The sequence below is a fragment of the Budorcas taxicolor genome, chromosome 19 (assembly GCF_023091745.1).
Source record: "Budorcas taxicolor isolate Tak-1 chromosome 19, Takin1.1, whole genome shotgun sequence".
In the NCBI taxonomy this organism is placed as follows: Eukaryota; Metazoa; Chordata; class Mammalia; order Artiodactyla; family Bovidae; genus Budorcas; species Budorcas taxicolor.
In genome coordinates this window covers 41057322-41079897 of record NC_068928.1, presented here as the reverse complement: position 1 = coordinate 41079897, position 22576 = coordinate 41057322, and the positions used below count along the sequence as shown (strand labels likewise).

The window sequence follows — 22576 nt, the reverse complement described above, 5'->3', positions numbered from 1 at the left end:
TGAGGGGTCATTATTGTGAAAAGATAGAGGGCAGGGAGAAATAGTCTGCACATAATTTCCCTGGAGTATCTCATGGTGTGTCCAGGCCCAGCAATAGAAAACCACATGAACAATGACAGCAACTCTAGCTCGCCAAGGACATAGTCACTGAGGTTCAGACATCTATTCATCCTTCCTCAGGATGTAAATGCAAGTGCCCTTGAGCAGGAACAGAAGACTTTATCCTGGATGAGTCTGTTTATTATTAGGTAAATCACACTACACAATGAAATGGGTTTTTAATAATGAGATAATAATTAGGAAGGGGGCTAATAGGATGCTCATATTGGATAAGACATATAATATATAAATCTCTAAATGAGGAATGTGGTGCAATAAATCAAACACATACAGAAGAATTGTGGTGCACCATTTATTGAGAAACATACAGGTAAAACCCAAAGTGATTGTAAAAGGAGAAAGCATGATACAAGAACTATGAGGGTAGCAAGAGAAAATATGATTATAAAGTTTATGATAGGCTGTAGAAACCTGTAGGAACATTCTGAGATCTGGTTTTCTTAAGTTACTCAGAAGAACTAGATGGTCAATCCTATTTTCAGAGTCAAAACCAAGACATACTTCCTTATCACAGATGCAGGAAGGTGGCACATGGTCCTCCTACACCAGAGGAAGACAACTGGAGGAAGCCCCCTGCACTCCGTCAAGCTACTTCACAAGCTCTTAAGCAAGGAGATGAGTAACTGAAATTCTGGTCGAGCATGTCAGTTGTCAGCAAAGTCTAGGCAGTGATTTTGTTTTGTCCCCAGGTAGCAAGTCAATTAATAGAAGGTGCTGTATAGGGACAGTGGATGCTTGGCAAGGTGATCAGCAGCAGGAAGGCTGGCAGCAGCTGGACACACAGCTCGGGCGGCAGCAGGTGGTCCGACAGCAGGTGGTCTGACAGCAGACAGGGCGGCTGCAAGGCTGGCAGCAGCTGGACCCACAGCTCTGGGCTTGGCACCCAGGCAGGCAGCAGCATGTGGGGTGGTAGCAGGTTCTATGGCAGTACACGGGTGCACAGGAAGCTGGCTGACAGCAGTTAGAACCACCGCAGGTTTGTCCACAGCTGCTGGATCCACAGCAGGTGGGCTGACAGCAGCTGGTCACACAAGTAGGTTTGCAGCAGGTGGTTTCAGTGATTTGACAGCAAGTTTGGGGACAGGAGGGCTGACAGCAGCTGGACTCACAGCAGGTGGGCTGGCAGCAGGTGGTCACACAAGTAGGCTTGAGGCAGGTGGTCCTGCAGCAGGTGGTCTGACAGCAGGCAGGGAGACAGCAAGGCTGGCAGCAGCTGGACTCACAGCAGGTGGGCTGGCAGCAGGTGGTCGCACAAATAGGCTTGAGGCAGGTGGTCCTGCAGCACGTGGTCTGACAGCTGGTAGGGCGACAGCAAGGCTGGCAGCAGCTGGACCCACCGCAGGCCGGCTGACAGCAGGTGGTCACACAGGTAGGTTTGCAGCAGGTGGTCCTACAGCAGGTGTTTTCACTAGTCTGATAGCAAGTTGGGGGGCAGCAAGGCCGACAGCAGCTGGACTCACAGCACGTGGGCTGGCAGCACGGGGAGCAGCAGGAGTGAGTCATTTTGTCAGTGGTGGAGTGTGGACTCCTGTTCAGAAGTGAGTTTCTCAGATTCTGATGACTACTTCTGTTCTGAGGCTTTTTATACACTGGACCCCCAGTGTTGGGACCAATAAGCAAGACTTTCCTTGTGTATGTCGTTTTTGTAGTCAATGGGAAATTATCCAAGAGGAAATGATTTCTTTAGTGTTTTGAGGCCTATTTAAATTAGTGTTTGATCTTCTTTTTAATTATTACTAGTAATTAAGAACCATTTCCAGAAGTGAAAAAGAATAAGGAATCATCGCAGCAGCATCTCTGGCATGTGACATCATCAGGTCATGGGATAGTTCTTCCTGCCTTGGCCAGGGTCGGAACAGTCACCTTTTCTTTGTTCCTTTGACGGTGCTTAGGTTGAGACTTGCTGGATGCTGATGCATTCTGTGATGAATGAAGCCTGCTAAAGTCCAAGTCTGATCTCAGACAAAGTCTGAGATTCAAAATAATCACATGTATCTATATACATGTCTTTCTTTTTTTAAATTTTTTAAAATGTACATTTAATTATTTTAATTGGAGGCTAATTACTTTACAATATTATATTGGTTTTGCCATACATCAACATGAATCCACCACAGGTATACATGTGTTCCCCATCCTGCACACCCCTCCCACCTCCTCCCTCCCCGTGCCATCCCTCTGGGTCATCTCAGTGCCAGGACTTGGAAGCAACCGACATGTCCATCAGCAGATGAATGGATAAGAAAGCTGTGGTACATATACACAATTGAATATTACGCAGCCATTAAAAAGAATACATTTGAATCAGTTCTAATGAGGTGGATGAAACTGGAGCCTATTATACAGAGTGTAGTAAGCCAGAAAGAAAAACAGCAATACAGTATACTAACGCATATATATGGAATCTAGAAAGATGATAACGATAACCCTGTATGCAAGATAGCAAAAGAGACACAGATGTATAGAACAGTCTTTTGGACTCTGTGGGAGAGGGAGAGGGTGGGATGATTTGGGAGAATGGCATTGAAACATGTATATACATGTCTTTCAAATTGGTAGTGACTGACCTAAAACGTTTCCTTCCCAGCTTTATTAGGTACATTTAGGTAGAAGGTGTTGACACGTTGTTCTTCACTAACAATTCAGCACCAACGCTGGAAAGGAGGCAGAAGCTGTACCCTGTTTTCAGGCAACATTAATGCATTAATGTCCCATAACTGTTTTTAGCTGGATCAATCACCTCTGCTGAGACATCACAACTTGCACATACTTGCTTCTATAATTTGTGACAAATAGGTAGATAGGATGATAAATTCATAGATTTATATATTTCAATAGATGTGAAATGTGTCAGCCATAATTTCTTAGAGTTTTTCCTGCCCTCTCTTTCAGGTACACATGTAAGAGTGTAACTGCCATGCCATAGGGAAAGCATACAACCAACAGCGTTGGAAACAATAAACGTGTTTCAATATTTCTCTACAGCAGTGTCATGTACTCTCCTGCTATGAGACTTCTGAACTCTACTGGTATGTATCTATCCTTGTTTGTTTGTTTTTAATTGAGCTGTAATTGACATGGCCTTATGTTGTTTATAGGTGTTCCACATAATAATTTGATATTTGTAGATGTTGCCAAGTTATCACTGTAGGACGTCTAGTTAACGTTAACATCTGTCACAATTGATAGCTACAAAGTCTTTTTTCTTGCATGAGAGCTTTTAAAATCTACTTTTCTAGCAACTTTCAAAGATTTCAGTATTATTAACTATGGTCATTATGCTGTACATTACATGCATTTATTTTATAAGTGGAAGCCTGTACCTTGTGATCCCATTTACCTATTTCACCCACCCCACCTCCTACCTCTGGCTACCATTGATATGTTCTATCTGTGAGCTCAGTTTTACAAAAACTTTTTTTAAGATTCCATGTATAAGTGAGATCACATGGTAATTGTCTCTCTCTAGCTTATTTCATTTAGCTTAATGTCCTCAAGGTCCATTCACATTGTCGTAAATGGGAAGATATCCCTCTATTCATCATTGAATAACATTCCATTATATAAGACGTTCCATGTTTTCTTTATCCATTCATCCATTGACAGACACTTTGGTTATTTCCATGTCTTGGCTTGTGTAAACAGTGCTATCATGAACATGTGGCTGCATCAATCTTTTTGAGTCAGTGTTTTTGTTTTCTTTAGATAAATGCCAAGAAGTAGAATATTTAGATTATATTCTAGTCTCCACATTTCCCATTTTTCACTTCTGAGGAATCTCCGTACCCCATACTGTTTTTCATAGTGGCTGCACCATTTCACATTTCAACTATAGGGCAAGGGGTTCCCTTTTTCCATATTCTCATTAAAACTTTGTATGTCACCTTTTTGATGATAGCCATGCTAAAACCAGTATGAACTGATATCTCATTGTGGTTTTGACTTGCATTCTTGTTGATTAGTGATATTAAACACCTTTTCATGTATCTGATGGCCATTTGCATGTCTTCTTTGGAAAAGTATCTCTTTAGAACCTCTGCCCATTTTAAATGAGATTCTTTCATTTTTGCTATGGACTCATGTGAGTTATGAGTCATGTGAGTTATTGAGTTACACATTTGAATGTCAACCATTTATGAAATATGATTTGAAAATATTTTCTCTGAATTCAGTAGGTTTCCCTTTCATTTGGTTGATAGTTTCCTTTCCAGGCATAAACTATTCAATTAGTCCCACTTTTAGATCTGTTGCCTTTACTTTTGGTGTCAAATCCAAAAAGTCTACCCTGAGACCAATGTCAAGCAGCTCACTATCTATTTTCTCTTCCAGGAGTGTTATTAGCTCAGGTCTTAAGTTCAAGTTTTTAATCCATCTTGAGTTACCTATTTCACCCACCCCACCTCCCACTTCTGGCTACCACTGATCTGTTCTATCTATGAGCTCAGTTTTCGAAAAAAATTTTAAGATTCCATGTATAAGTGAGATCACATGGTATTTGTCTCTCTCTAACTCATTTCATTTGGCTTACTGTCCTCAAGGCCCATCCGCATGGTCGTAAGCGGGGAGATATCCCTCAGGGAGAGTCCATTTGAGTCTAAGGAGTCCAGTTTCATTCTTTCGCACATGGCTGCCCACTTTTCCCACCACAATTTTTTAAAAGATTGCAATTTCCTTATTGCATTAATATATTCTTGGCTCCTTTGTAATAAATTAGTAGGCCATATAATGTGTGGACTTATTTCTGGCCTCTTTATTCTATTCCACCGATCTAGGTGCCAGTTTTTTCCAATCCATACTGTTTTGTTAATATAGCTTTGTAATACTGTTTGGAATCAAGGAAAGTGATGCTTCCAGCTTTGTTCTTCTTTATCACTATTGCATTGGCTATTGTGTGGTTCCATACACATTTTAATTGTTTTCCTTCTTACTGCCATTGGAACTACATTATCATTTTATCCTTTCTACACTATCATTTTATCATTTCTACTGCTATTGACTGTAAGTTTTCCCAATACACGGCAATCATACTCTAGCATATATATCTAAAAGAGAGAAAATGAGTCCTAAAAGCTTTAAGAAATTGTGGCTGAGATACCACATTTGTTGGAATATGTAAATTTACAGATTCAAACATACCTTAGTTATTCTCCTATCTAATCCGCTTGTCACAAATTATAGAAGAAAGTATATGCAAGTTGGGATGTCTCACCAGAGGTCATTAGCCTAACTAGAAAATAGCAATGAAGCAGTAAGGAAGGGATGCTGTTTGAAAATAGGATTCAGCTTTGCCTCTGTTCCAGTTTTGGTGCTGATTTTCATTTGAAAAACAATGTGGCAACCATCCTCCGCTCAGATGACCCTGATAAAACTGGGAAACATTTCAAACCAGTTGCCAAATGTAGATATATATAGATAGATACATGTGGAAGTCTTCACTCTGACTTTGTCGGAGATCAGGCTTGAACTCAAGCAGGCTTCATTCATCACAGAATGCATCAGCATCCCGCCCCTTTCGAGGCACGTCTCAATCTAAGTAGAGCCAAAGGAACAAAGCTGTGAAAGGAGAACAGTTCTGCCCTTCACAGAGCCAGCAGGAACTACCCCATGACCAGATGAGGTCACATGACCAGAAATGCTGCTGGTGATGATTCCTGATCTTTTCATTTCTAGGAAAGATTCTTAAGTACTAGACCCAACTAAGGAAAAGATCAAACACTAATCTACAGAGGCCTCTTTATAAAACACTAAGAAAGCAACTTCCTCCATGACAATTATCCGAAACTACAACAATAACATAAATAACAACCAAGAAAGTCCTGCTTCTTGGTCCCAACATTGGGGGTCCAGGATATAAAAGCCCAGAACCGGAGGAGCCCTCAGAATCTGAGAAACTCAGCTCTGAACCGGAGTCCACCCTCCACCACTGACACAATGACCCACTCCTGCTGCTCCCCGCGCTGTCAGCCCACCTGCTGCAGGACCACCTGCTGTGAGTCCAGCTGCTGCCAGCCCTGCTGCCCCCCCACGTGCTGTCAAACCACCTGCTGCAGGACCACCTGCTGCAGACCTACCTGTGTGACCAGCTGCTGCCCGCCCACCTGTTGCAGCAAACCCTGCTGTCAGCCCACCTGCTGTGAGTCCATCAGCTGCCAGCCCTCTTGCCCTCCAACTTGCTATCAAACTAGTGAAACCACCTGCTGTAGGACCACCTGCCACAAGCCTACTTGTGTGACCACCTGCTGTCAGCCCACCTGCTGTGGGTCCAGCAGCTGTGGACAAACCTTCAGTGGGTCCAGCTGCAGCCAGCCTTGCTGCCAGTCAGTTTACTGTGCCCCTGTGTACTGCCACAGAATCTGCTACCACCCCACGTGCTGCTGCCTGCCTGGGTGCCAAGCCCAGGAATGTGGGTCCAGCTGCTGCCAGCCTTGCAGCCGCCCTGTCTGCTGTCAGACCACCTGCTGCCGCCCCAGCTGTGTGTCTACCTGCTGTTGGCCTTCCTGTTGCTGATCACCTCACCAAAGAACCCCTGTCTCCTAGCAACACTTTATAGCAACCGAGTTGCTACTTGGGGACAAAAAATGATTTGTGTCTCGAAAGGGTCAGGATGCTGGTGCATTCTGTGATGAATGAAGCCTGCTTGAGTCCAACTCTGATCCCTAGAAACTCAGGTTCAAGGCTTCCACATCAGTCCATATCTGGACAACTTACTCAATACGTTTCCCAGTTTGATCAGAGACATTCAGGTAGAGGATATTTTGCACAACGCTTTTTATGTGAAAATCAGCACCAAAGCAGGAGACTAGAAGCAGGCATAGAAGCAGTACACTGGGTTTCAGACAGCATCAACCAATTAATATTCCATCCCTATTTTGTAGCACTCCTATTTTGTAGCTCGGAAAAGGCAATGGCACCCCACTCCAGTACTCTTGCCTGGAAAATCCCATGGACGGAGGAGCCTGGTGGCCTGCACTCCATGGGGTCGCTAAGTCGGACATGACTGAGCAACTTCACTTTCACTTTTCACTTCCATGCATTGGAGAGGGAAATGGCAACCCACTCCAGTGTTCTTGCCTGGAGAATCCAAGGGACGGGGGATCCTGGTGGGCTGCCATCTATGGGGTCGCACAGAGTCGGGAACGACTGAAGCGACAGCTGCAGCAGCATTTTGTAGCTGGGTCAGTGATCTGAGGTGAGACCTCCCACTTATACATAGATTTTTAAAAATTGAGTCAAATACAATGATAGCCAAGGTATATTTGAATTTGGCAGTTTACATATTTTAACAGATGTTGAATGTGTGAGACATAATTTCTTAACTTTTTTTCCTGTGCAGTTCTCTCCCTCTCTCTCCTCTAGTTACAAACGTAGGAGTGTAATTGTCATGTCATAGGGAAAGAATATGGGCTTCCCTGATGGCTCAGTTGGTAAAGAATCCACCTGCAATGCAGGAGACCCTAGTTCGACTTCTGGGCCAGGAGGATCCACTGAAGAAGGGATAGGCTACCTACTCCAGTATTCTGGCCGAGAGAATTCCATGGACTGTAGAGTCTATGGGTTGGCAAAGAGTCGGACATGACTAAGCTACTTTCACGCACAGGGAAAGAATATACTCAACAATATTAAAAAAGAATAAAACAGTATTTCAGCATTTCACTACCAGCAGTGTTATATGCTCTCCAGTCTATTGTGAGCTTTCTGAATTCTACTGGTATGTGTCCTCTTGTTTTTATAAATTGAGGTATAATTGTCATAATACATTATATTAGTTTCAAGTGTGAAACATAATGATTTGATATTTGTATGTATTGCACAATGATCACAGTAAGTCTAGTTAAACTCTGTCACCAACTTCAGTTCCAAATTTTTTGGAGTGATGAGAACTTTTAATATTTACTCTCTTAGCAACTTTCAAATATGTAAGAGAGTATTATTAACTATAGTCACGATGCTGTACAATACCTTCCTCATGGGTTTATTTATAACTGGAAGCTTGTGCTTTTGACTCCCTTTACCCATTTTGCCCACCCTCCACCACCCCACTCCAACTCTGGCTACCATTAATGTGTTCTCTCCATCTATGAGCTCAGGGTTTAGATTTTTGGGTTTCTTTTGCATTCCAAATATAAGTGAGATTATATAGTATTTGTCTTTCTGTCTGACTTGTTTCACTTAGCATAAAGTCTTCTAGGTCCATTTATATTGTCACAAATGGGGAAGCAGCTTATATTTTACTGCTGAATTGTATTCCATTGCATAACACATAACATATTTTCTTCATTCATCCATTGATGGACACTTTGGTTGTTTCCATATCTTGCCTATCATAAATAATGCTGCAATGAACATGTGGTGGTTACATTGTTCCCAGTTAGTGTTTTGTTTTCTTCAGATAAATACCCAGAAGTGGAATTGCTGGATTGGATGGTAGTTCTTCTTTCCATTTTTGAGGACCAGGCATAGTATTTCTCATAGGACTGCACCAATTTATGCTCCCACAAACAGCCCACAAATGTTCTTATATTCTCCACATTCTCACCAAGACTTGATGTAGTTCGTCCTTCTCATTATAGTCATGCAAAACTATGAGGTGGTAACTCATCATGGTTTTGATTTGCATATCCCTGATGCTTAGTAATGTTGAGCTCCTTTCTAGTATCTGTTGCCCATCTGTATGTCTTTTTCTTTCTTTTTTTAATATAAATTTATTTATTTAAATTGGAGGTTAATTACTTTACAATATTGTGTTGGTTTTGCCATACATCAACATGAATCCGCCACAGGTATACACGTGTTCTCCATCCTGAACACCCCTTCCTCCTCCCTCCCCGTACCATCCCTCTGGGTCATCCCAGTGCACCAGCCCTAAGCATCCAGTATCATGCATCGAACCTGGACTGGCGATTCGTTTCACATATATATCGCAACACTTTATCACAGGCAGGACATGGAAGCAACCTAGATGTCCATCAGCAGATGAATGGATAAGAAAGCTGTGGTACATATACACAATGGAGTATTACTCAGCCATTAAAAAGAAAACATTTGAATCAGTTCTAATGAGGTGAATGAAACTGGAGCCTATTATACAGAGTGAAAGAAGCCAGAAAGAAAAACACCTGTATGTCTTATAGGAAAATAAAATGTCTATGCTGAACGTCTGCCCATTTTTTCAATCAGATTGTCTTTGTTTTGTTTTGTTGTTTGCTATTGGGTCAAGTGAGTTCTTTATATATTTTAATATCAATCCTTATCATGTATATGATCTGCAAGTATTTTCCCCCAATCAGTAGGCTGCCTTTTCATTTTGCTCACTGTTTACTTTACTATGTGGAAGCTTTTTTCTTTTTGCCATACCATGTGGCTTGTGGGATCTTAACTCCTAGACCAGGGATTCAACCCAGGTTGCCAGCTGTGAAAGCACAGAGTCACACTCAGTGGACCACCAGGGAATTCCCGCTTTTTGGTTTGATGTAGTCCCCCTTTACTTTTTGCCTTTGCTTTTAGTGTCTTTTTTTTTTTTTTAAGCACCAAGACCAATGTTAAGGTCTATGTTTCCTCCAGAAATTTTATGGTTTCAGATTCAGGTTTCATCCATTTTGAGTTTTATTGTCTTTTTGCTTGTGTTGGTCTTCATTGCTGTGTGCAGACCGTCTCTAGTTGGGGTAAGTGGGAGCTACTCTCTAGTTGAGGTGTGCAGGCTTCTCGCTGTGGTGGCATCTTTCTGCAGAGCAGAGACTCGAGTGTGCGGGGGCTTCAGTAGATGTGGCAGGTGAGCATATTTGCTCTGAGGCACGTGGAATCTTCCCAGACCAGGGACCAAACCCATGTCCCCTGCACTGGCAGGTGGATTCTTAACCACCAGACCACCAGGGAAGTCCATTTTGAGTTAATTTTTGTGTATGGTGTAAGATAGTAGTTCAGTTTTTTTCTTTTGTAAGTGGCTGTCAGTTTTTTTAACACCATGCATTGAAAAGACTGTATTTTTACCATTGTATATTCCTGGCTCCTTTGCTATAGATTAATTGGCTGTAGAATGTATGAGTTTATGTCTGGGCTCTCTATTCTGTTCCATGATGTATGTGCGTTTTTATGCCAAACCATACAGTGTTATTTACTATAGTTTTGTAACACACTTTGCTATCAGCAAGCATTATGTCTCCAGCTTTGTTCGACCTAGAGGGATGGTACGGGGAGGGAAGAGGGACGGGGGTTCAGGATGGGGAACATGTGTATACCTGTGGCAGATTCATGTTGATGTATGGCAAAACCAATACAATATTGTAATTAACCTCCAATTAAAATAAATAAATTTATATTAAAAAAATAAAATAAAAAAAGGAAAAAAAAGATTGCTTTGGTTATCTGAGTTTTCTATGCTTCCATACACATATTACAATTTTTTTTCTTATTTTGGTGAAAATGCCATTGGATTTTTAATAGGGATTGCACTGAATCTGTAAATTACTTTAGGTAGTAAGGATATTTCAACAATATTATTATTCGAATCCCTGAGCAAAAAATTTGTATTTTCTTCAATTTCTTAATGTATTACATTTTACAGTGTTTACACAGTAGTTTGCAATGTTCTTTCATTTCTGATATTAAATTTGAGGCTTCTCTTTTTCTTAGTGAGTCTAGCTAAAATTTTTAAGTTGCTTACCTTTTTAAAATAAAAACAGCTTTTAGTTTTGATCTTCTCTCCTATTTTTTTCCCTTTTTTAGTCTCTGTTTCATTTATTTCCACTATGATCTTTATTTCCTTGCTTCTACTCACTTGGGACTTCCTTTGCTCTTCTTTATCTAGTTCCTTGAGTGTAAACTTCGGCAGTTTATTTGAAATTTTTTTTTGTTTCTCAAGCATTCATTGCTATGAGCTTATCTTTTAGAACTTCTGTTTCTGCACCCCATACATTTTGGTATGCTGTAATTCCATTATCATTTGTCTCAAGGTATTTTAAAATTTCTCTTTTGGTTTCTTCTTTGATTCATTGGTTGTCCAGTTGCATTTTCTTGAATCTCCACATTGTGAATTTCCAGTTTTCTTTCTAATGTTGGATACTACTGTGGTTTCAAAGTATACTTTATATAGTTTGAATCTTTTTTAACTTACTATGAGTTTGTTTAGTGAGCCAACATATAATCTATCCTGAAGAATGTAAAATGTGTGTTTGAGAAAAATATGTATTATGTTGCCCTTGAAAGCTGTATTCTATATATGTCTGTCAAGATGGATTCATATATGGTGTCATTTAAGCCAATATTCCCCTGTTTATATTTTGGTCTGGATGATCTGTCCAGTGGTGAAATTAATGTCCTCGAGTGGACTATTAATGTCCTCAACTATTACCATATACTTGTCTACTTCTTCATTAGGTCTGTAAATATTTGCATTACATTAATATATTTAGGCTATCCAATAGCATAAACATTTTGACCACAAAATTCCATAAGCAATTCTATAATTAGTGTTTTGCAACAAAAATACAAATATATAAAATTGTGTAAGTAAATATATATTTATATGTAATATTTATTTATATATTTGTCAAAAGACATACAAAAATATTTTTAGTTAAACTAGTTTAACATCTTTACTTTTTCAATAGTCTCAAACTGCAAACTATAGATATATGATACATATATATATAATATTAGGGCGGTGGAAGCATTTTATAGCTGCAATTTAGAATGCAGAGGGTTTTTTTCTTTTTGGCCTTAGGTGTTGTCCAGCCACTCATGCATTCGTCTTCATCAAATATTTGTAAGCATCCAGTGTGAGAAAGACTATCATCTAAAGAAAATTGTTCTTTGGCCTAAGAATGTGATGACAGAGTGGAAAGAATTAAGTAACTTCCTGCAAAATATATTATGCTCTAAAGAAGTCTCTGAACTGATTCTTGCAGACTCAGAAATCTGCTCTGATTCATGTACCCCTCTTGAGGCATAATAATTTTATCCATTCCATACACTAATGCCAATTTATTCATCACAATTGGGCTTCCCTGGTGGCTCACCTAGTAAAGAACCCACTTGCCAATGCAGGAGACACAAGAGACCTGGCTTCAGTCCCTGAGTCAGGAAGATCCCGTGGAGAAGAAAATGGCAATCTACTCCAGGGTTCTTGCCTGGAAAATGCCATGGGCAGAGGAGCTAGAAGGCTGTAGTCCATGGGGCTGCAGAGAGCTGGACACTACTGAGCACACGTGCACACACACACACACGCATTAGGCACAATCATAACTGTAATGACGATAGTTTGGACAGTCTATTAGACCCGTCATTTCTCTGTGCAGGCGTATCTAAAGGGAAAGTCCCACAGCAACTAGAAGTTCATTTTATGAGAGCAAAGAATCAAAATAAGTATTAGGAACAGCAAAATGTTGAATAGTATCCCATGCACTCGTGTCAAACACGTGGTCTTTCCTAAGGGGCTGGAAGACTCAGGAGGAGGGCCCCTCGTGCCTGTGCACTGCCAAACCTTGTATGTGTGCCTCTCCTGACTCTGACCTTCCATAGCCAACTGAAGAAACACACATTCATTTTTCAAATCCCCTGCAAGCTTGAGGAAATTCTGCTAGTCTTGATATCACATTTTCTCTCTAAAGTGTCTTTGTATAAATTGGTTCTAGTCCTATTTATGTCTGTAAGTTCAACTTCAGAGGGGAAATCCTGTCAACTGCAGTTGTTATGACTATGTATGCAAAAAAAATTTTTTTAAGCCCATCGATTGGTAAACATTTAGAAATAATTAGGAAGTTTGGTTATTATATCAACATATGTAAATTAATTACTTTTATATATGTCAGAAATATTGAGAAATTAAAATTTTAAGTTGTACTCTATAATAGCATAAACTATCGAGTAACTAAAAGAAGAAATATAATAAAAGTGGGAAAGACCTTTACAGAGAACAGTATAAACACTTTGACCAAGCAGTTCTACTTGTAGATATTTATCCAACAGAAATGTTTATCTATGTGCACCAAAGGACCAGTTCATAACAACATTACTTTTATTATCCCCAAACTGCAACCAATCCACATATATATCAATAGTAAATAAATAAAATGTGTCATATTCAATCACTGGATGACTATACAGCAAGGAGAATGAATGAACTACCCCAAAATGACATGGATGAGTGTGACAATCGTAATATAAAAGGAAAGTGACCAATTCTGTACTATTGAGAGTTGTATTTGAAAGGGTTGGGCTTAAGTTCTATTTCCTAACCTGATAATAGTGACATGCGTTCACTTTGAGATGGTTTATCAAGTTGGAGGTTTTCTCGCATGAGAAATGGAAAAAATAATTTGTGGGGGATTGTATGAGCTCAGCCTTACATCATGAATTCTGTTGTTGTTTAGTAGCCAAGTCAGGTCTGACCCTTCTGTGACTCCTTGGACTATAACCCTCCAGGCTCCTCTGTCTATGGGATTTCCCAGGCAAGACTACTGGAGTAAGTTGCTGTTTCTTTCTCCAGATGCTGGATAATAACGAAAAACACAGTATGGGATGAATAGTGGCACAAGATTTATTTAGAAACCCAGGTAAAATTCCGTGCATCTAGAGAGACAACTCAAAGTGATTATGAAAAGAAGAAAGTAAGATAAAAAATAATCAGTATATTGAAAAGATACAGGATTATGAAGACGATTATGAAGATAAGTATCAGAAACTAAAGAAAAAGTCATGAGGATTTTTCCCCAAAAATACATGTAGAGGGAAGGTGAAGATCTAGATTTCAAAGTCAAAGCCAAGATGCTCCATTATAATGATGCAGGAAGCTGGCACATGACCCACACGGATAGGAAGGGGAGAATCAGGGTGAGGTCCTCTACATTCCATCAAGCTGATTCATGAGCCTTTTTATAGGCAGATGAATAAGAAAAACAAATGGTAATAGACTTCTGGCTTTCAGCATCATTTGGAAGTGAATTTGTCCTAGGAACAGCAATGTTGATTTTTGAGATGGTGGTTCTTCGGTGAGATTTTCAGCAGCAGGAAGGCTGGCAGCAGGTGGACACACAAGTAGGTCTGCAGCAGGTGGTCTGACAGCAGACAGGGCGGCTGCAAGGCTGGCAGCAGCTGGATCCACAGCTCTGGGCTTGGCACCCAGGCAGGCAGCAGCATGTGGGGTGGTAGCAGGTTCTATGGCAGTACACGGGCACACAGAAAGCTGGCTGACAGCAATTGGAACCACCGCAGGTTTGTCCACAGCTGCTGGGTCCACAGCAGGTGGGCTGACAGCAGCTGGTCACACAAGTAGGTTTGCAGCAGGTGGTTTCAGTGATTTGACAGCAAGTTTGGGGACAGGAGGGCTGACAGCAGCTGGACTCACAGCAGGTGGGCTGGCAGCAGGTGGTCGCACAAATAGGCTTGAGGCAGGTGGTCCTGCAGCAGGTGGTCTGACAGCAGGCAGGGAGACAGCAAGGCTGGCAGCAGCTGGACCCACCACAGGTGGGCTGACAGCAGCTGGTCACACAAGTAGGTTTGCAGCAAGTGGTCCTGCAACAGGTGGTTTGACAGCAAGTTGGGGGGCAGCAGGGCTGACAGCAGCTGGACTCACAGCAGGTGGGCCGGCAGCAGGTGGGTTGACAGCAAGGGGAGCAGCAGGAATGGGTCATGGTGTCAGGTGTGGAGGGGTGGCTTCTGAGCAGAGACAAATTTCTCAGAATCTGAATACCTCTTCTCTACTAGACCTTTTATACTCTGGTTCCCAAATTTAGGGCCAATGAACAGAATTTTCCTTGTTATTATTTATAACTTTCTTCATGATCCATGGAAAATTGCCTAAGGAGGAAGTGTTCCCTAACTGTTCTGAAAATAGGATTATTCTCCTAGTTAATATTAAACCATAGGAACTTATTTCCAGAAACGGGAGAAACCATCAACATCCATACCCTTATTTAAGTATGAGTCATCATTTCTCAAGACAGAATTCATTCTTTTGTCACCAGTCAGTTCAGGATAATTTGTAGAAAATTTCAGAGCCGTTGTCCCCACCTACATTTTCCTCTTGGAGCTGCTTATATTGGGATTCACCCCTCAAGATAGGTGAAATAAAAGTGATGAATTCAACTCATATTTTAATACATTCTGAATTAAAGTTACTTTTTAACAAGGCTTTCATCTATGCCACACAAAATTCAATGATTGATAAATCTATGAGTAGGAAGCTTTTCCACTTGGTATCTCATTTTCTAAAAACAAGAGACTGAGCACAGAAGAACTGATGCTTTTGAACTGTGGTGTTGGAGAAGACTCTTGAGAGTCCCTTGGGCTGCAAGGAGATCCAACTAGTCCATCCTAAAGGAGATCAGTCCTGGATGTTCATTAGAAGGACTGATGTTGAAGCTGAAACTCCAATATTTTGGCCACCTGATGCAAAGAGCTGACTCACTTGAAAAGACCCTAATGCTGGGAAAGATCAAGGGCAGGAGGAGAAGGGGATGATAGAGGATGAGACGGTTGGATGACATCACTGACTCAATGGACATGAGTTTGAGAAAACTCCGGGAGTTGATGATGGACAGGGAAGCCTGGCGTGCTGCAGTTCATGAGGTCGCAAAGAGTGGGACATGACTGAGCAACCGAACTGAATTGAACTGAACTCACTATATTAAACATTATCTTTCCTTGCTTAACTCCAAATCTGTTGACAGACCTGATAACAAACTTGATCTGGGGACGCTATCTTTATTAATATATTTAACGGCAAAGGGAAACGTTTCAAAGCTGTTAATTTGACAACTAAAATATTTTTCTTTGAATTGTAGTTTCAAAGAAAGGCTATGGAGGATGGCAAAGTGGGTAAAGGTGGACAAATGTATGGTGAAGGAAACCATACCTTTGATGACGATCATTCCGTAGTGTATACAGAAATCTAAATATAATATGTTGCAAGCAAAACTCAATGTTATAAGCCAATAAAATATACAAATGTCAATAAATTATACATGCAGGAACAAAAGGGACAACAATGACCCAGTGGAGCAAAGCATAATATTTTGGATACATAGCAATTTCCATATTCGTAACATTTTGAAAGAAAGAGCACATTTATTTCACTGATTAACACTGTGGCTCCTGATACTTCATTGGCTCTGACTTGACTGCAGTTATGGATTTCTGATGCCTCTGCTGCTGGACATCCTGGTCTTGGTGGCAAAGTTGTATAAACCCCTGGTTAGTAGATCCAGTATATGGGTAATAGCACTACCAGTTCATCCAGTCAAATAATCTGCTGCTGTTCATTCAGTCAGAATGGAATCATAGCAGAAGTGGGATGGGTTGAATATTATCTTTCCCTTCTGCGCCTCTGTCCTGAGAATGGCTCTTAAACGATGGGACTCAACATGGACTCACTTGAATAAAGGAGAACTCCACGTTTACTAGCTTGGAACTTGAACTAGCAGTAATTTGTAATAGGGCTGAGTAATTGGGATGTTGGGATGTTGGTTTGAAACAGTGACCACTTTTATTTTAAACAATCTGAAGCCATGTGCCTTAAATCCAGTTATATTGCTTAGCTTCTTCATAAGTTATGAGTGTGTTATATGCTGATTTTGCCATCAGCCACTTTGCTAAAGTATATTGAGGTCTGAATTTTGGTGCATTAGATTATCCATATTTGGATCTAAGTATTGTCCAAATAGCAAGAATTGTTATTGCGTGTCTGTTTTGGGTATAAGAAGTTACATGTCATTAAGGCTAAAGAATGATAATGTTCAGAGTATCAAATAACACATTTTGGAAAGTATAAGAGGGAGCAGATGGGATGAAGATAAAATAAGAAAAGAAAGGCAAATGCTCCTTTTCAGGCATAAATGATTAAATAAAGATAAGTAAGCATACTCTTTAAATACCAAAGCTAACCAGATGCCGCGTCAAAATGTCTGATAATTTCCCATTACACATGATAAACAGCAGCTAGAAAATAATCTTGGGCATGATGATGACATCTCCTCATCAGGGTATACAGCAGGATTTGGGAGAACCTCACTCTCCTGGAAACCCAGAACCCACACCCTCTGACACCATGGTCAGCTCCTGTTGTAGCTCCATCTGCTCTGACCAGGGCTGTGGCCAAAGTCTCTGCCAGAAGACCTGCTGCCACCCCAGCTGCTGCCAGACCACCTGCTGTCACCCCAGCTGCCATGCATCCAGCAGCTGCATCTCAAGTTGTTGCTACCCCCTGTTGCTACAGTTCCAGTTGCTGTGTCCCCAGCTGTGGAGTGTCTGGCTGCTGCTGCCCAGCCTGCTGCCAGACTGCCTGGTGTCTCCCAACATTAAGGATTTTCTTGTTGTTGAACTTCATTCCTCACCCCAGCCCCGAGTCAACCACCAGTATTCCAGTGTATTCATCTTTTTTTTTTTTTTCTTTTCTTTTGACCACAGCATCTGGACTGGCTCTGATCTGTCACTGTGTTTGTCCATCCCATTGATCGTGCCACCAAAAAACTGTTTTAAAAGAAGCAGTTTAAACTGAGTACCACAGAGACTCTCCAGATTCTGTGCCTATTACCTTGACATTCAGGCAGATGATCAAATGTCTACTCTAGTTCATGGGGACAGGCTCCTAATCCCATGACTGCTGTGCATGACCTGGCCTTTGCAGTGAATTCTGTGTGATGGAACAACTACGTGTCCATAAACATTTGGTATCAGAAACATTTTTGGCCCTTTATTTTTTTAGTGTTGATCATGAACTGGAGATAAACTTGTATTTCTGTCATGTGAACAAAGAAAACTGACTTTACATAGCAATCAAACCCTGTATTAGAGAAAATGCTAAATAATGACTCCGCCCCCCACTGCCAAAAGTAGATTCCCCTCCTTGCCTGCAAGTTTATTGAGAGAAAACAAGAGCTTCCTTTCTACTACAGGACCACTCTGCAAGGTCCTTTTGGGAAGAATTAAGTCAAATGTGACCCAATTCCCATCACAATGTAACTCACAATGAAATCTTGGATTCAAAAGGAAGACACATGTCAGGCAGAGTGTATTGGCGATATTGACGAGAAAGAGAAATCATTCTGTTGAAGACAGGTAAAGTATAGAGATTGATTCTTAGAAATAAAATGTGTCATGTATGAAAATTCACGGGATAGTGTATAATTTACAACCGCATAAGACAAAGTGATGGAGTGAATCAGAAGGAAGTAGAGTGTGAGTAATCTTGTAATGTAATTACGATTTTAAAACTACTCCCTCAAAACACATTATGATCATTCTAAGGAGGAGGGGTATTTCCTAGCTGTCTTCCTGCCTGCAGGCAGAACACCAACCATCTCCAAACAAACAAATGGCTGTAGAACTGTGGCCCAATTAGATCAAAATCTCTAACACCTGTTCTTGTCTTCACTTTGTGACTTCTTACCGTATATGAATATTTTTTTTACTGTATATGAATTTATGTCTATACAAATTGTAACTTTCTTTTTATCATAAATGCTTTCGAGCTATGTTGAAACTAAGTGCAAAAAACCTTTTATACATAGTTAAAATTTATAAAACCACAATTATAGCAGAGACTTTAACACCCTATTTTATTTATTTTTTAAATTTAAATTTATTTATTTTAGAATGGTCATTTGAAGGAGAAAAATAAACAAGGAAATAGAGAATGTGAGTAGAACCATTATCAACTTAGATGTAATTGATATTTATATGCACTCTCGGGTGACTCAGTGGTAAAGAATCTGCCTGTGATACAGGAACCACAGGAGATGCAGCTTCAATCCCTGGGTCCAAAAGATCCCCTGGAGCATCTTTTCATGTGTTTGTTAGCCATCCGTATGTCTTCTTTGGAGAACATCACTCATTATTAGAGAAATGCAAATCAAAACCACAATGAGGTACCACTTCACACCAGTCAGAATGGCTGTGATCCAAAAATCTGCAAGCAATAAATGCTGGAGAGGGTGTGGAGAAAAGGGAACCCTCCTACACTGTTGGTGGGAATGCAAACTAGTACAACCACTATGGAAAACAGTGTGGAGATTCCTTAAAAAATTGCAAATAGAACTGCCATATGACCCAGTAATCCCACTGCTGGGCATACACACCGAGGAAACCAGAATTGAAAGAGACACATGTACCCCAATGTTCATCGTAGCACTGTTTATAATAGCCAGGACATGGAAACAACCTAGATGTCCATCAGCAGATGAATGGATAAGAAAACTGTGGTACATATACACAATGGAGTATTACTCAGCCATTAAAAAGAATACATTTAAATCACTTCTGATGAGATGGATGAAACTGGAGCCGATTATACAGAGTGAAGTAAGTCAGAAAGAAAAACACCAATACAGTATACTAACACATATATATGGAATTTAGGAAGATGGAAATGATGACCCTGTATGCAAGACAGCAAAAAAGACACAGATGTGTATAGCAGACTTTTGGACTCTGAGGGAGAGGGAGAGGGTGGGATGATTTGGGAGAATGGCATTGAAACATGTATACTATCATGTAAGAATCGAATCACCAGTCTATGTCTGATGCAGGATACAGCATGCTTGGGGCTGGTGCACAGGGATGACCCGGAGGGTTGTTGTGGGGAGGGAGGTGGGAGGGGGGTTCATGTTTGGGATCGCATGTGCACCCGTGGTGGATTCATGTCAATGTATGGCAAAACCAATACAGTATTATAAAGTAAAATAAAGTAAAAACAAAAAGTTTAAAAAAAGAAAAAAAGAAAGATCCCCTGGAGAAGGAAATGGCAACCCACTGCAGTATTCTTGCCTGGGAAATCATATGGACAGAGGAGCCTTCCAGGCTATAGTCCATGGGATCAAAAGAGTTAGACATGACTGAGCAGGCATGCCTGACAAACTTTTCATAATTTTCATATATATATCTATATATCTCCAGGATGTTCACAAACATATAGATTACAAAGAAAACTCTTACAGCGGAATAATATAAACTTCTCTCTTACCCGAATGCAATGAAATTAGACTTAAATAACTGAAAAAGAGCACAACCAAACATGTTCTTATAGCTTTGCTTTCTTTTTTACCTTCTTCCCTCCTTGCTGAAATTTTGTCTAAGAAACAAGGTGTGTCTATATGGAATAGGGATGGTCTGTTTTGCCATAAAAGTGTACTTCATTTTCCTTATTAAAATAATTTAAAAATTATAGAAAAGTTGCAAGAATAGCTCAAGAAGTGTTCTTCATGACAAAATGATGCTCTGTAACATAGGCCCTGGTGCATATATTCTACCTCAGAGACATTCTCCTCCATAGTCACAATACAGTTCAATTTCAGACTTTTGTTCTTACCAACAATGCTGTAAAGGACATTTTGAGTTTATATCCTGAAGCTCCTGCTCGTGTGTATCTGTTGAATATTTTTCTAGAAGTGAAATTGCTCAATCAAATCTTATAGTTACTGCTGAATTACTTTATAAAGAATTTACTCCAGCTTAGACACCTACCATTCTGTGTATGAAAACATCTGTTTCCTTCCAAGCTCTCCAAATTATTAGAGTTTTAAAAATTAGATATTTTATATTTTTCATTTCATACTATTCACTGTTGTCATCCCCAGAGCCTAGGGCAAGACCTGGGACATAGTAAGTGTTCAGTATTTGGTTTGCAAATAGATAAATTGTTCAATTAAAATTTTCAAAATTATAAATGAGACTGAACATCTTTTAAGACCTTAAAAGGCATTCATATTTCTTTTTCAGTGAAATGACTGTTAATATCCTTCCCTTAATTTTCTATTTTGTTGTTGGCCTTTTTTTCTTACTATGCATGCATTAAGAAAATTAGGTCTTTCTCATGGAGGATTCATGTCAATGTATGGCAAAAACAATATAATATTGTAAAGCTAAAAAAAAATCATATATGAAATGAATAGCCAGTCCTGGTTCAATGCATGATACTGGTTGCAACTTGGGGCTGGTGCACTGAGACGACCTAGAGGGATGGTACGAGGAGGGAGGGAGGGGAGTTCAGGATGGGGAACATGTGTATACCTGTGGCGGATTCATGTTGATGTACGGCAAAACCAATACAATATTGTAAAGTAATTAACCTGCAATTAAAATAAATAAATTTATTTAAAAAATAATAAAAATCTCAAAAAAATTTTAAAAATAAACTTTCGGTAAAACAGGAAAAAAAGAAAATTAAGTCTTTTTGGTTATCTTGGTTAACCCATTTGTTATTACAGTTTGCTCTTTTGTAGTCTTTTGGTTTTGTTTAAAACTTTAAAAAGACTAGTTAGACATTAATTGTTTTAAATCTTTTCCTTTATTGTTAGTAAGTTTTCTGTCTTAGAATAGCCTCCCCACTCTTTTAAGAAAAACGCCTCCAAGTACTCCAGTATGTTCAGTTTATTTTTCTCAAACTGTCTTTAGAGAACAAGATCTACTATCCAACTTGAGGGCTGGTATGAGACTCAGCTTTAGGGATGACGCAGAGTGTTGACATTTAAATGATGTATTATATGACAACCAATTAGATGAAGAAGCTGAAGAGTCTTTGAAATCAGATGATACAGATAAGAAAGAAGATGAAATATGAGTCAAGAGGAAAAACTAGACTGGATGAACAACAGTACAGAGAAAGGAAAAATGCATTCTATTCAACAAATAACTAATTTGATAATTGCCTATCTATTCAGGTAAACAATAGCAAGGAAATAGCCCTTAACATAGTGACTGCAGTCGCTCAGGTGGGTATAAAAGGGGACATGTTCCAATGAGACTTCCAAACTCAAGAATCTCACTCTCTAACCCACCTAGAACCTCCACCCTCTGACACCATGGTCAGCTCCTGTTGTGGCTCCGTCTGCTCTGACCAGAGCTGTGGCCGAAGTCTCTGCCTGGAGACCTGCTGCCGCCCCAGCTGCTGCCAGACCACCCGCTGCAGGACCACCTGCTGCCGCCCCAGCTGCGGCGTGTCCAGCTGCTGCCGCCCCGTCTGCTGCCAGACCACCTGCCGCCCCAGCTGCGGCGTGTCCAGCTGCTGCCGCCCCGTCTGCTGCCAGACCACCTGCCGCCCCAGCTGCGGCGTGTCCAGCTGCTGCCGCCCCGTCTGCTGCCAGACCACCTGCCGCCCCAGCTGCGGCGTGTCCAGCTGCTGCCGCCCCGTCTGCTGCCAGACCACCTGCCGCCCCAGCTGCGGCGTGTCCAGCTGCTGCCGCCCCGTCTGCTGCCAGACCACCTGCTGCCGTACAACTTGCTGTCGCCCCAGCTGTGGTGGATCCTCTTGCTGAAATCAACCATGAACCAACCAGTCGCTATCACATCAGTGTGGACATGTCATTCATTTTAAGTTTTCCTTGTTTTAAATGACCACCAGCTTTAGTACCCCGTGGTACCACTAAGCCACAAGCTAAAGGGCTCCCATTCTGCATTCAAGACCATTCTTGTTCCCCACAGATCTCTTCCCTGCATCTAACCTCATGTGCATGATGTACTTGAACTA

At 40.7% G+C, this 22576-nt stretch overlaps 4 protein-coding genes across 4 annotated transcripts; 2 read left to right on the top strand and 2 right to left on the bottom strand.

Annotated features, from left to right (window-relative positions):
- Window positions 1-867: 867 nt before the first annotated feature.
- LOC128064428 (keratin-associated protein 9-2-like) lies at window positions 868-1623 on the bottom strand. The gene has a single exon (XM_052657121.1). The coding sequence runs from the start codon at window positions 1621-1623 to the stop codon at window positions 868-870; it is 756 nt and encodes a 251-aa protein (XP_052513081.1).
- Window positions 1624-6051: 4428 nt separating this feature from the next.
- On the top strand, window positions 6052-6627 carry LOC128064432 (keratin-associated protein 9-2-like). The gene has a single exon (XM_052657126.1). The coding sequence runs from the start codon at window positions 6052-6054 to the stop codon at window positions 6625-6627; it is 576 nt and encodes a 191-aa protein (XP_052513086.1).
- Window positions 6628-14114: 7487 nt separating this feature from the next.
- Window positions 14115-14747, bottom strand: LOC128064431 (keratin-associated protein 9-7-like). Its single transcript, XM_052657125.1, has 3 exons — window positions 14701-14747; window positions 14458-14628; window positions 14115-14373 (listed from the first exon to the last, which is right to left on the bottom strand). Exons 1-3 carry the CDS (start codon window positions 14745-14747, stop codon window positions 14115-14117), a joined length of 477 nt encoding a protein of 158 aa, XP_052513085.1.
- A 7164-nt stretch (window positions 14748-21911) lies between these two features.
- Window positions 21912-22364, top strand: LOC128064435 (keratin-associated protein 4-1-like). The gene has a single exon (XM_052657130.1). It carries the CDS (start codon window positions 21912-21914, stop codon window positions 22362-22364), a length of 453 nt encoding a protein of 150 aa, XP_052513090.1.
- The last annotated feature ends 212 nt before the right edge of the window (window positions 22365-22576 follow it).